This window comes from Echinococcus granulosus (assembly GCF_000524195.1).
Source record: "Echinococcus granulosus chromosome Unknown EG_S00009, whole genome shotgun sequence".
Lineage (NCBI taxonomy): Eukaryota > Metazoa > Platyhelminthes > Cestoda > Cyclophyllidea > Taeniidae > Echinococcus > Echinococcus granulosus.
Genome location: NW_020170389.1, coordinates 208868 through 222304, shown reverse-complemented (window position 1 = coordinate 222304; position 13437 = coordinate 208868). Strand labels below are relative to the sequence as shown.

The following is a 13437-nucleotide window of genomic DNA, read 5'->3' as shown; positions in this document are numbered from 1 at the left end:
ATGGATGTAAAAGCGTCAATCCATTGGTGCGGTGCCATTTGCTGTGCCCTCCGCTACTGTCCTCGTTTCACGAGCCCGCCCCCGCATCATAAAAGGTCGGTTGAATGAACTTGATGGGTTTTGGATTTGGTTCAAGGTTGCCTGCTTTGCGAAGCCGAGTCTACCTCGCCTCCAAGGCTGTACAAGCCCATCACACCACGTGGGCAGCATTGGGAGAAGGTGAGGTGTGCGGTGTGCGGTGGCATACGTGAGTGATGCAACAAGTGTTTTGTATCCACACAAACAGGGAAAGAGAAGTCGCGAATGCATTGATCAAATGAGCCCCATCCACACACCCCATGCATTGACAGGTGACAGAAAATGAGCCACAAGGACTACCAATTTGGTGCTCTTCACCTCTTTCCTCACCCACTTCGCAGGAACTCACTGTTGAAAAGGCGTTTCCTCACCCACTGACTAACCAACTGACTGACCTGTGATGAGAAATTGCCTTTGTCTTGCTGCATTTTAACATCTGCCAAGCAAAATTATACATTGCACCTCCACGACATCACTTCGTCCTCACATCAAGCCCCTTCCTACTCTGCCTGTCTGTAGGTGTGTGTGTGGATGTGTACGTGCATTGGTGTGGTGGACAGCAGGTGCAATTAGTCGCCATGACTTTGCCACTTGATGAAGTCCAAACAGCCTGTTCAACTGAGGTCTGTGCATTCAACGCAACGCAACGCAACTCGGCGGAGGGTGCAGAAGCTTCTCGTCCAATTTGTGGTGTAGAATTGGAGGGAGGTGTGGAATGTGGTGTGTGGTGTGCGGTAGTAAGTAGGATGTAACGACCAGAACCATTGAGCAAGATTCTGCATTCACCGTAATGACGGGTATCCTGTCTCCACTGGTGCATTACTTGGAGATGAGGGTGTCATCAAGAGGAACCTGTGACCATGTTGGAAGTGAGCAATGGAACAATTGATCCGCAACTGCATCAAGTGGGAAGGAAAAGTCGTAAGATACACCGAGCAAATGAGTTTTACCCAACTGGCATGTATTGGGAATGTCAACATACGGCACGCACCACTTTATCCCTAAGGCAGGACTTTGCATACCTTGTGTCCATGTGTATGTATTTTTGTGCGGTGGATTGCAGCCAGTTGTTTACTTCATGAAGGCCAAATGTCAACTGTAGGTGAGATTTGCCTTTACTATGCTATACAACTCAACACAACTCATATCCCGCAAGACTCACAAACGAAAAGATTTGGACTTCGGGTTGGGATCGGCTGAAGTTGGATGGAGATGCTGCTTTGACTTCATTTTATCCTGCAGATTTCCTGCAATACTAGTCCTTCAAGCATCAAGTAACGATGCTTACCGTTTCCTGGCACTAACATTAGAAAACGGCATGATCACATGCGAAATAAAATAGTCGTTTGGGCAATAAAAGTGGGATAGAAAGGGGGATGGTTAGGATTAGATTTTTATTGACCTCGTAAAAGTGGTAGCTTTGGGTCTGTGTCCAGTTGGGAAAGGTTTAATGGTTGTAATGCTAATTACTCCTACGCATAAACATACTTGGGGCTTGATTATAAAAAGCACCATTAAACTATTTGGTTACGTTTAGAGCTCCCCGAAGTTTTATTCCCATATTGTTTTCCATTGGCCCTCCATTGCTAGCTTAATACCACTCAGGCATCTGTCTGGGTTGTTCTTTTAGCTGCTTGTCACTCCAGGCGATGTGTGTTACCTCTCTGATCTAGACCTATCACTTTTTTCAATCATGTGATTGGAGTAATTTCCAAAGTTTAATGGCTGTGAACCTGTGCGGACTTATTTGCCCACAACAAATGCCTCTCTTCCAAACCTTTTTGGCATGGTAACTGGCCGATCCGTTTGAAAGGAGCGTCAGTTTCCTTCTCAAGAGCTGAAAGGTTCCTTGTATATCCTACCGTTCCGCCAACAATTTATCGTCCGGGTGGGTAACCCCTGAAGTAACTTTTTCCATAAACTTAAGTGTTCCACTAGCTAGTCTCCTAGACCTGTTATGAAAATATTAACAGAACACTCATGTTTCGGATGGAAAAGGGAAATTTTACGAGGAGTGTGATGGAGGGATTAGCATTGCTAGCTAAAAGAATCAACTCACCATGAATAATTAAAGTATTCGAGTGGCAGTCTGTGGATGATTACAAAATCACTTTTACTGATTGTTTCATACGCTTTAAAATCCACTGGGCGAGGAAGAACAGAATTTAAAATATGTGTAGAAAGAAATTCTGTTCTCAGTCGTTAAACCGGAAATTGTGTTTGAATGACTTTATCGTTGATACCAAGGTGATGAGAGGTCAACTCTGCTCCATGATCTGTCATAGCATTTGAAGTAGCCACAGTCTGTCAACCACTCACTATTTGATTATCAACGGAGGGAGGCCTGATATGTCAACCCGACTCTTTACCCTTACCAAGTCTTATTCGCAAACCAGTTCGCTGCTTTTTATTTCGAGTTAGTTGTCATAGCCACAGGCAATGAGTGACTCCACCGTGTCATCTAAATATAACAGAGTAGTACAGGAAAAGTCCTCTTTATGTATCAAAATTGGGGAAACCAGCTTGACATGTGAACTTTGGTATTACGAGGTATGGGAGAGGGCGCGCAAAGTAAATAAGGGTCTATTTGGTGTTATGACAAAGCCATCTTTTTTGGTACAACTTGGGTTGCTGTCTTGGGGAGGTTACTTGATTTACGCATTGCCAAGAGTGGTTGAGTGCTGATTGGTCGTCTGTGGGCTGCTTGACATTACCCATGTGGGGAGGTTACATCGCAATTTCGAAGGTACGTTTCCGGTTATTGACAGTGACTTGTCATGCAAAACGGACGAGGGCGATTTCGAGTAGGATAAATAGATGCATTCACTCCTCCCCCAACCAGTCACATTTTTGCGGTCTTTTCGTACCAGTTAATACAAGAGCTGGAATGAGCTCAAGATTGGTCTTGATGATAATCGGCTGTGGTGTAGGGAAGCGAGCAAGTCCATTTCACATTCCGAGTAAATTCTCAGTATCATTCGAGTTCCATACAATTCTCTAAAAGGAGGCTTCTTTTAGGCTTTCAAGAGGGTCCGGTTACTGGTAGTGGAGGTAGCACAAGCAGCGAGCAGAAGATGGGTAAAAATGTTCTGTTTTACACCTCATTTTCTGCTCTCCGTGTGATCACTCTTCTGCATTGGCCACCACAGTTTCATTTGAATTAAAGGTAATCCCAAGGTTGTGTTGGAATTCGCCCATCGTGCCCTATGTTTACAAGCTGCACTGAAGACCTCTCTGGGGATGATTTACAACGAACGCTTTTCGTATGTCCATCGCTTTTTGTCGGGGAATCAGTCCAAGAAGCCCTCCTTTGTCATTTCAGTGCTATCCTTACATCTATCTGGATTATTTTCGGACCATTTCAACGTGGGATGACTTTCGCTCATTTTACGCCTTTTTGTGTGTACAGTGTAGGTAGCAGTTGTGTTTATGAACAATTGGAACTCGTTCGACACACCTGTTGTAGTCTTCATGGCTCTTCTATCACAAAGCTTTACTGATGGAACCATTTGCAGTTGATACCTTCGTCCTCTGATGTACCGTGTACCATAACCAACCAATTCATTTAGATATAGGTCTGCCTTGAAGCTCAGGGAAAGGGAGGTTACGAGTCTATCCCACCACGCTGTCAATAAAGTAGCGTCCAAGTCGCCTTTGAAGAAATAAGAGGATGCACGAGGCTAAAAATGATTTTGTTGGTTGTCTAAGTGACATGAGCCGAGTTCCCATGTCACCGGCATGGGGTTCGGATCGTGAAAGACCGGAATAGTTCCTAAATTGTACTGGAGAACTGGAGCAATTGGGTTATATTTCATAATGTTAATAGACGATGCTGCAATAAATTTTACTCGCCTTTAAAAAAGCTTTTCTTATTCTCATTCCATCAAACGCGCTTAAAAGCACCTAAAATTGTTATTGCGTTGTGCGCTGATTTCGTACTTTCATCAGCTTTCGACTCCACATGAGTAGTCATTGCTATATTTGACAACTCTTCCGCAACATACAGGCGAGAGTTGCTGTTGGCACCCATCCAACATAAAAGATTGATCCAACCTCAATCACCGATACAACAGTCCTTTGAAAGCAGAAATAAGTGTTACGCTTAATGGAAACGGACCAAATCATCGTTAATGGAAGGTGGGTACACGAGGTATGTAGGGGAAACCACTTCGACTTGACATTTTACCTGTCGGTGAGGCGTCGAAGATTCCGCGTTACCGTGACCGCAATCTCACCTTCATAAATAATGGGCGATATTTTCCAAGATCTCCTGCATAGTATGTACTTTGTCTCGGATACTAATCTAACGGTTATTATCTGATGAGTAGACAAACTACACTTTCATGCCATAGTTAGTTTGAGTGTAACATTTCGGCTGGTTTTTGGTGCGCTTCAAGGGATTTGATTGTATATCCGGAATACGTTGAAATGGAAGTCATTGCTCCCAGTAGAATCACATTTGACAAATTTGGGTCACATTAACTACTTAATTTGAGGTCTATTTGTTTCATTGACGTTTCGTGGAGTTACGCGCTTTTTGTTCCAGGAAGTTAGGTATATATATATTGCACTGCGTCTACAATGGCAATGTCCGTGGTTAAACGACCGAGGTATTATAGGACGACACGTAGGTCCGATGGCAGTGCGGGACCGACCGCTGGTGTGAAGATCGAATAGCGTGAACATGAAGAGGTCGGTGTTAAAGTATGCTGTAACACCGTGGCTGATGACTCGGGGCTCAAAGTGAGGTGTAATGGTCGCTATGGTGACTACATTTAATTGGTTAGATTAGGCTGTCTACCAACGCTTATCGGACACACCTTAGCAGATACTACTCAATTAATTTCAGCACCATGAGAACTATGCAACTAATGAATGTACCGACCATTTCTAGTTCAATTGGGCGGAAGCGGTGGATCCACAACGAGCGTGCCATGATACGGTAACACCGATGTCAACTGCAGCTCCGCCTAGCAACCCCACTCGTCGTCATGGTACCGTGGCAACACCGACTCTGGATTTGGAGAGGGTGGTGGTTTCAGAGGGTAGCGCACGGTCCGCTGCCACTACGCCAGTCCCACCCACACCACTTGCTCCTCTCTATTCCACTGGTTCGCTTTCATCCACCTCCGTTTCTGCTTCTGCTTCACCCTCTCTTCCGCTTTCTACTCACTCTGAGATCTGGCGGGTTATTGCTGCCATTCTCGATCCCGAGTAAGTTTGACGGCTTTCTGGAATACTTCATTCATCCTGTTATTCCTAATTTACCGATTGGATGCTAAACAAAACGGAGGCAAAAAAGGCGTGAAGACCGTTGTTCTGACTTATCACAACTTCAGTTAAATTGGTTGAAGTCACTTATGCTTGCAAGAATGGAATCCAACTAGTTCTGCTAGGCGGCGAATAGGTGAGATGCATGGGAAAGACGCGTTTAATTGGCGTTTTGAATGCAGGTATGGTCAAAAGATACCGTGGTGATATAATCGCAGCCCTAGTTCCATAAGTAATCTATGATACCTCTCTTTCACCTCTTTCATGGAATAATTTTTCATCAGTTCTGGTAATGCCAACTCCTAAATACCAGGACTAACATCCTTCGTACTCACAGCCCATTGAGTGTGTTACATTTAATCGGCTAAGAGTGGTTCCTTCTCAGCAGTTTTTAGTCCATTTCACCTAATTCAATTCTGGTTTCATTGATGAAGGAAAGTGAGGATACTTGAACTTCTGTACAGACGTTTGTCGATCTACAGTCGCCTCTAATATCTGCCGAAGTTTTGAAGAACCATATTCGTTTTGTGTCCTAAATACCTTGCATTTATGGTTTAATTACCAAGTACATCAAAGCAACTTCATAATAAAATAAAAAAAGTTGCGTACTTTTTGTTGATAAAAATCATTATTAAACTGTTTTGGTGTATACCTCAAGGCAATTGACACATGCTACTTCAACAGTTTAAGTAATATCGCAATAGTAGAATTGTCTTTTTAAAACAGAAGTAACCTTATCAATAACATAGGTTAGGCAGACTAGTCGAAGCTGATGAGATCGAAAAGGGCCACACAATGGCACGTGCAACCAAAAAGATGCCATGTTGTGCCACTGACAAGGTGACATTGCCTTCAGAATGGGGAATGTGATGAGTGGGAGGCAAACGAACGGTCTTCTGCCTACAATTGATGCTCTGCTTTGGAAGACGTATATTTTTCACATTTTACCAGTGTAGAAAGCCCTTATTAAAATTGACTGTGTGGTGACTAACTGCATTGTGCATCCTTTCCTTTTGTGTAACAGGTACGGTTTGACCTTCATAACAGGCACCGCACTTCTCCCAAAGCACACGTTCTGTGCCTACGATCTCACGAATTGGCTCACACGAAATCTTGTTGATATCTCCTCAAAGGGCGCCGCGGTGAAGTATGCACAGGTACTCACACCAGTATGTTTTGAACCGATCGCCCTTGATTAGTAGGGAAAATGTGACTCCGTATTGTGAAAAGCCAATTTAATTTGGAAGTCGAATGGTTTCACTGAATGTTTCAGAGGCTTTTAATTCCCTAAACCGAACGACAAAATCTGCTCATACTTCATCTTGGATTCAACGCTTCTAATTCCTCGTTTCTGGTAATCGCTTACCACTGAAATGCTTGAAATATTCCAATGCCTCAATATAATAGCTGGAAATGAAGGATACTCACCAACATGTCTATTTGGTCTAGTACCCTTGATGAGAAAAAGGGAGAGTCAATGTTGTTTCTTTGTAGGGCCTCCTAAACAGCGGCTACATTTGTCATACCTCTGGAAATCGAGCTCACAAATTCCTGAATGGCTTCTTCCTCTACACCATCCTTGCAGAAGTCACCAGCTCATTGGGCACTCAGGAGACTGGTGATATGCCAAGTAGGCTTCTCTCTTTTTTCATAGATTGATATCCTAAAAAAGAATGTATCATGATGTATGGGTTAACTTAAGAGCGGCGTTTGAGTCAAGCCATGCAAAGTGCTTTTTTTGACGCAATCCTCCGTTACATTGATATGTACACTTATCTCAGTCCTTAACCTCGGTGCAGGAAGATTTGCTAGTAGTGCTGAAACACTCTGGAACGGCCTACAAAAACCATTATGAGGTAGTTTTAAAATTGTAAATGTTCTCAACTGTTCATCCGCTCGAAAGATTCGCCTTTTTGTTGCACTCCATGTAAATTGTGAGTCCAGGAGTCGTTAACGCAGAATTTGGCGGGCGTTTCACGTGCTGAGTGAATGACCTAATGATTGTTTTCACTGGTCTGAGGGCTGAGGATCATCCCGGCTGAGACTGCTGCTGGCCTGTAGATACTACTTTCTAAACCGCTACTTACAACTGGTCGACTGAGCGTCCCTACTTGAAGTCACCAGCATGCCTTCGTTGACAAGTAACTTCGGGGTATGCCCCACGCAGTATCTCAGGCACATCATCCTAATTCACTGTATGTGACCTGGCTTGCCAGTTGATTTAAAACTGCCGATGTGACTTGGACGCCGAGACCAAACTAATCGTCTCTCAGTGATTGCTACCAATAGTCTAAGCAGAATTTTACAATCAACGCCTTTCCTGGATGAAAAAACTCCAATGCACGTGCGTGGCTAAGCAGTAGAAAAAATGCTTTTAAATCCCCTTTCATTGTTTGATTCATTGTCTTAGGTGAAATCGATGCTTTTCAAAAGCCAACTGTCTACGCAAGATGATATGGAACTTCGGTAAAATGGCGCCACAGATCTTCAAGTCTGTGAGAAATCTCGGCTCGTGAAGTTAAAAGAGTTATTAAAGTCGTTGGTAATCTGCTGCCGTTAAGTGGAATTTGACGATGGCAATCTGGGGGCATAGGGGAATGTCTTGAAACCATGCAATCACCAATCAATTTGCCAACACAGTTTATCTATACGAATGGGGTTCAGGGAATCCACCTAACCTGTTCTTCCATTGGTTTAGACAATCGTAAATCGATGGTCGACATTAGGCCTATCAGATTCTCGGATGGCTATGGGAAAGGTTGAACCTTTGCGGATCCCATTTTGCCCATTCGCCCATGCATAACCTGTTAATGCATTCACTCATCCATTGCAACATGTCTAACCATCCAGCTATCATTCCACGCGACCACTTGTTCAATCACCCGTATGTCCGTCCCCCTGACTACCCAACCCTAAATTCAAGTATTCCAACTCATCAAACTTTACCAAACTGCCCAGATTCGCAACTATTAGCCAATCCACCTAAATTTTAAGCTATCCATTTAATAAATCACCATTCCATTTATCCATTTAATCCCGCCAATCTGTTCATCCATCCACCTTGACGTCCACTCATCTAACTCTCCTTTCATCCATCCGTCTGGTGGTTTAAAACGAACGCGGAAGTCGTCTAACATATGCGTAAACTTTATGTAAACACCGGTGACAAAAAAAACAACAAACAAAAAGAAAGGTGTGTAAGAAGGTTGTTAATTAGTACAGGAAATAGAACATCCATCTAATGTCCCCTTTTGTAAAGTGACAGGTGATGCCAAGTCAGCTAAAACCCCAGATATCTTCAAGAAGGGCTTCCTTTTTTGGCTCTCTGCTTATTCAATCGTCTGTCAGTCCTTTCAAACATCAATCATTCAATCATCACGTTTACTCATTCCTCTCGACTTCATCCATACAATCTTCGATTCATTCGTCTATTCATCGAACCATCCTCTCATCCAAGCAACCATCAATTCATCTGTCTGACTGTCCATCTGCCCAATCGTTCTTTTATCCTTTAACTAATTCTTCCCAGTAAATATTCTCGAATTACTTCACTCATTAACCCATCAATTGAAAGCACACGAGAACTTACTCAGCATGCACTCCTATCGGTCCAGGTGGTCGAAAATCGGCGGGTGTCGACACAGAAGCATCCAAATCTTTGGATGTTCGGAAGATCCCCTTCCCCACCACCTACCTGCCACCGTCCAGCACCTCGCCTCTTGGCAGCTTCTCTACGGACTTCCAAAAGGAATGGGTCGAGGTCCTCGTGGTGCGGGAGGCGCCCGCTGTCACCCATCCAATCACCTCGCATGCTCCCCTCGCCTCCACCTTCTATCCCTCATCTCCTTCCTCTGCTGCGTCTTCAGATGAACTAGAAGCTCACTTTGCAAGTGGACTCCTGAGCACTCAGTGTTCGGGTAGGATATTTGGTTTGGAAAACACTTCTGGCATCCATGGTGAGAGATTCGTGCTAAAGGCGTCTTATTGAGCAGTAGATGTTATGGGTGATCTTTCTCATGTTCGCTCTCGCAGTGGGATCGGAGGGTGTGCTAAGGAAGCGTGTAACGAGGGACCTTCGCGACACTTCAACCACTACTGCTGCCGCGGCAGCCTTGAAGCGTCACCCTGAATGGTACTGCCTTCTCTATGACCTCAACTACCACCCCACATGTGCCTTCGTGCTGGAGATCCAATGGCTCGTTGCTTCCGCCAGTCGGCTCAATGAAATGGTATGTGATCATTCTGTAATGTAGTGGTGTCTGCTTTGATTACGAATGGACATTTTTACTCTTGACCTCCATGGCAGTAGCGTGGAGCTTCATGTTGGTAGTCTTCTGACTCTTCTACATACCACTACACAACCACTCAAGGCTTTTATAAGTTTTTCAAAATCTACCCCTTCTGTTGTCACAGCTACTGCTCTACATCTACTACAAAGCGACGAGCCCCGGTTTCCACATAGTTCCAGCACCCTGCTATCCCTTTGGTTATTCGGGTACACGCTATAGTTTGGATCCCCTGCGATTGCACGTCTTCGTTCCCTGCCGCCTCCTTCAACTTATTTCCCCACAAAATGACACTCCGACGAGGTCTCAAAACCTCTCTCCATGTTCTGTCGCTGCCGAACTCTTCCCAGGCAAAATAACTGCTCTCATCTTTTTGGACTATCAAGAAGTGCCAGAAGTGATTAGTTTTGTTTTCCTCCCTTTCTGTAGAACTGCCAGAGCCAGAGCAAATGATTGCGTTGTTCTACTTTCAAGAGCGAATTCTGAGCAAGTAGGTAGACCTTAAGGAGAGAAGAGAAGATGCGTGGAAATGACATCCAATTTTACCGTTGCAGGTTCGGATTCATACCACTCTCCTATTCGCCAGCGGTGCAGCCACATCATCACAGCCACCAGGGTGAAGGAGGGGAGAGTTTGTCATCGAAACGCGTCCCGCAATCTGTCGAGGAGCCTCCCAGAGGCATGATCTACACCCAACGCATGTATGTCCACGTCTCTGGGGGTATGTTCGCGATGATCCCACTTTATCCACCACCACCGCAACCGCTGCCACCTCCAGCAATGAACGCAGAAAGTGAAGACCGTCTCTCCGATTATTCCACCCCCCGAAGGACCTCCACCAACGTCTATCCACCTTCCACATGCTCCTACGTTGTAGGCTCATAAGTTTTTTTGGGTGAGGAAGCTGCTAGATTTGAGCTTGGTAATGATCATCTTGTTTTAGACGACACTGTGTTCGGACACTAATGTGGCCGTAAGTCAGCAGAACCGTGAGCCAACGACAGCAACGGGTCGCCGGGCAGCGCTGGACCGAAGGACCTCATGCTTTGAGGCGCAAACAGAGGTGGGTTTCTTCTGGGCGTGGAACCACATGCTACCTCGCAAATGGCGTGGTCAAACAACCGGAGACGAGGCCTTCCAAGTTGGAATGCTCGAGGATTTTCGCGCCTTTTGCTCCGGCGGTAGTGGTGAGGGAATCGACGACGGACGCCTAGTTGACACCTTTTACAAATTTAAAGCCGCTCTCAATATTTCTGTCAATGTAGGTACACCGATATTATAATTTGTTTTCGCGCTCTTTTCTACCACTCTGCTAATAAAGCACGTTCCGATTATTTATAAAAATATGTATTATAAAAACGACAAGGAAGGATAAACAATAAATGCGGCTCTATTTCGTCGGCGCACTGATATGAGTCCTGACTTCGGTCCCTCGGATAAAGGGGTGCTTAACAGCCAGCTCAGCGGTTATTCTTCGGCTGGGAACGGGGTCCAGAAGGCGTGTGCATAAGTCGTAAGCCGAGGCGGGAAATTTGTGGGTGTTGGAAAGGGCGACTCCGTGAGACTCGGGTGGGGAGGCTACCTCATTCATCACCGGTGGCGGAGCGATCAATTTCCGCTCGTTCTTACGAATAGTGACCAGTCTAAAGGGACAACTCGCATGCACGTACATATACAGAAGACAGTAATTAACTGGAAAGGACTTGAGATAACAAACCGCTTTTTAAGGAAAACGGTTGGAGTTTCTCCCTCTTGTAGGGGCGGTGGCTTGGGATCGACTAGGAGGCGTTTACCGACCACGTGGGCGCCCTGTTGCATCCGCTCATAACCGAGAAGGTGAGTGAAAGCATGAAGAACCTCTAGGTCATCATCCACCTTGATGAAAGGGTAACGGCCGCTGAGAAAGGTCAATAATACCACCCCGACGGCCCACAAATCAATAGCTGTGGTTTGACGGAAAGAGCGGAGGACCACTTCGGGGGCTCTGTAGCCGACAGTGCCGCCCCGACGGACGGGAGGATGCTTGGAATAGCCACGGCAACCGCGACACAAGGTCAGGCGGTTGCCGCAGACGCATTGCTCCTCTGTGGAACTACCTCCACCGCCACTAGCACTACCACTGAGGATGAGCGAAGAGGGGGAGAAGGGAGAACCTCTCGGGGTGCTCGATCGACAAGGTGTGCTCAAAGCGGAGCATAATGGGGGCTTTATCGTTGCGGGTTTCTCAAGGGCTCTCGGCGAGAAAAGTCGAGAATTATCAAGCTCTCTAAGACAAGAGCTTTTGGGTGTGTAGCTGTGACGATTTTCGAGTGAAAGGCGGCCCTCGCGTTTAGATGATTGGTGTACAGAAGAAGGATTCCATGATTTGTCCACATCACCTTCGAATTGTGAGTGAGCAAGGCCAAAATCTATGAGCGTATATCTTTGAAAACGAAGCGGTAGATATAATATACACAATGGGATTACTTTTGAGTACGCCGGTCCAGCAAAAAGTTGGAGGGCTTAACATCCCTGTGAATAATGCCGTAGCGGTGGACGTATTCGAGTGCTCGCAAGAGATGCAGAAGGTATCTTCGTATGTCTTTTTCCTTAAAAGTCAAATAATAGCTCTGAATTTCAAATGATGAGATATTAAGTACCGAAAAAGACATATGATCAATGTACGGCATTAGAATAAAAGTGTGGTCGCGAATTCGCATGGCTGACAGCATTTTTATGACGCCATGTTTTCCACTTAAAAAAAATTAATTCAAAAGTAGATTACTTCAATTGACGCAAAATCCGGAGTTCATTCTCTATCCGTTTAAGATCTGTGGTAGGGATAATCATCTTTAATGCATAAAGTTCAGAATTAGGAACGGACTTCTCCCTTACGGTAAAAACAGTAGCAAATGTGCCTAATGGGTGTCAAATCACGGAGCCACTAAACAAACCTTGACCTTTTTTATCGATCACATCGAAAAGCGAGTGTATTTCTTCAAAACTGCGAACATGCTCTAGGGTCCTTAATTTCGACATTACCAGACAGATGACTTGCGCTCAGCCAATTACACATCAATGTCAAACCCACTCATTGATACCCGTAAAATTTGCTTGTAGAATTGTTCATGTAAATAGTAATACTTAGAGATCTCATAATTTCCGGATTAAGGAAGAGATTAAAGACAATGGTTGTGTCAAGAAACTGAATTAAGGTCGCCTTTCGATGTACAAGTGATTGTTTGGATGTCCTAAAGGAGTTTGCGTCCTTATTTTCAAACTTATTTGTTTAATGTATGCTCATTCTGTTATTACAAAAAAGCAAGCAGTGTCTTGTCCACTATTTTGCATCAAACGGACGATGAATTCACTAACCGACCCAATCCATCATATTGTTAAATAATTTAAACAAATATTTAAAATATCCTGAAAATAAACGTAGAGCCTAAAAAGGCATGTGATCTTATGCATTTGAATTCACGACTTCAAAGGGTTTAATATTCTCGAAATCGTGAGTGAACTGCGCTCATTCCAGCGACAATTTTCCGAGCATTCAAAACAAAGTAAAACATTTAAGAGTAGGGTAATGCTTCTAGGCGCCTTGCTGCACTGAGTGTTAGATGTCAATAAACCTAGGATTATATAAAGGCTACTTTTGAGGGCGGCGTGGACAGCATAACTCGGCGAAACCAATAACATGGCAATACTAAAACCTTTTGCAGGTAATATTAACTGTGGCATTTTAGGCAAAGGAGACCTTCGTCAATTTAATTAAGATAAGCCAAAGTTTCCTTAAAAAATAAGTAACAATATTGCCAGCAAA

General features: G+C 44.5%; 2 protein-coding genes across 2 annotated transcripts in view; one reads left to right on the top strand and one right to left on the bottom strand. All coding sequences in view use genetic code 11, as the record gives it.

The window, feature by feature from the left end:
• Positions 1 to 10917, top strand: part of EGR_02058 (DEP domain-containing protein 5) — a gene marked incomplete at both ends in the record, with an annotated part of 31051 nt that extends 20134 nt beyond the window's left edge. The window contains 9 exons of the mRNA XM_024491307.1: positions 4973 to 5292; positions 6374 to 6518; positions 6844 to 6979; positions 8964 to 9305; positions 9382 to 9578; positions 9763 to 10039; positions 10065 to 10125; positions 10190 to 10508; positions 10579 to 10917. Coding sequence (XP_024354160.1) covers positions 4973 to 5292; positions 6374 to 6518; positions 6844 to 6979; positions 8964 to 9305; positions 9382 to 9578; positions 9763 to 10039; positions 10065 to 10125; positions 10190 to 10508; positions 10579 to 10917 — 2136 coding nt within the window. The remainder of the gene's footprint in view (positions 1 to 4972; positions 5293 to 6373; positions 6519 to 6843; positions 6980 to 8963; positions 9306 to 9381; positions 9579 to 9762; positions 10040 to 10064; positions 10126 to 10189; positions 10509 to 10578) is intronic.
• Positions 10918 to 11025: 108 nt separating this feature from the next.
• On the bottom strand, positions 11026 to 12653 carry EGR_02057 (Cell cycle protein kinase spo4; the record flags this gene model as incomplete). The annotated part of the gene is made up of 5 exons (XM_024491306.1): positions 11026 to 11278; positions 11353 to 11754; positions 12102 to 12368; positions 12400 to 12532; positions 12569 to 12653. 5 exons carry the CDS (start codon positions 12651 to 12653, stop codon positions 11026 to 11028), a joined length of 1140 nt encoding a protein of 379 aa, XP_024354159.1.
• Positions 12654 to 13437: the final 784 nt, after the last annotated feature.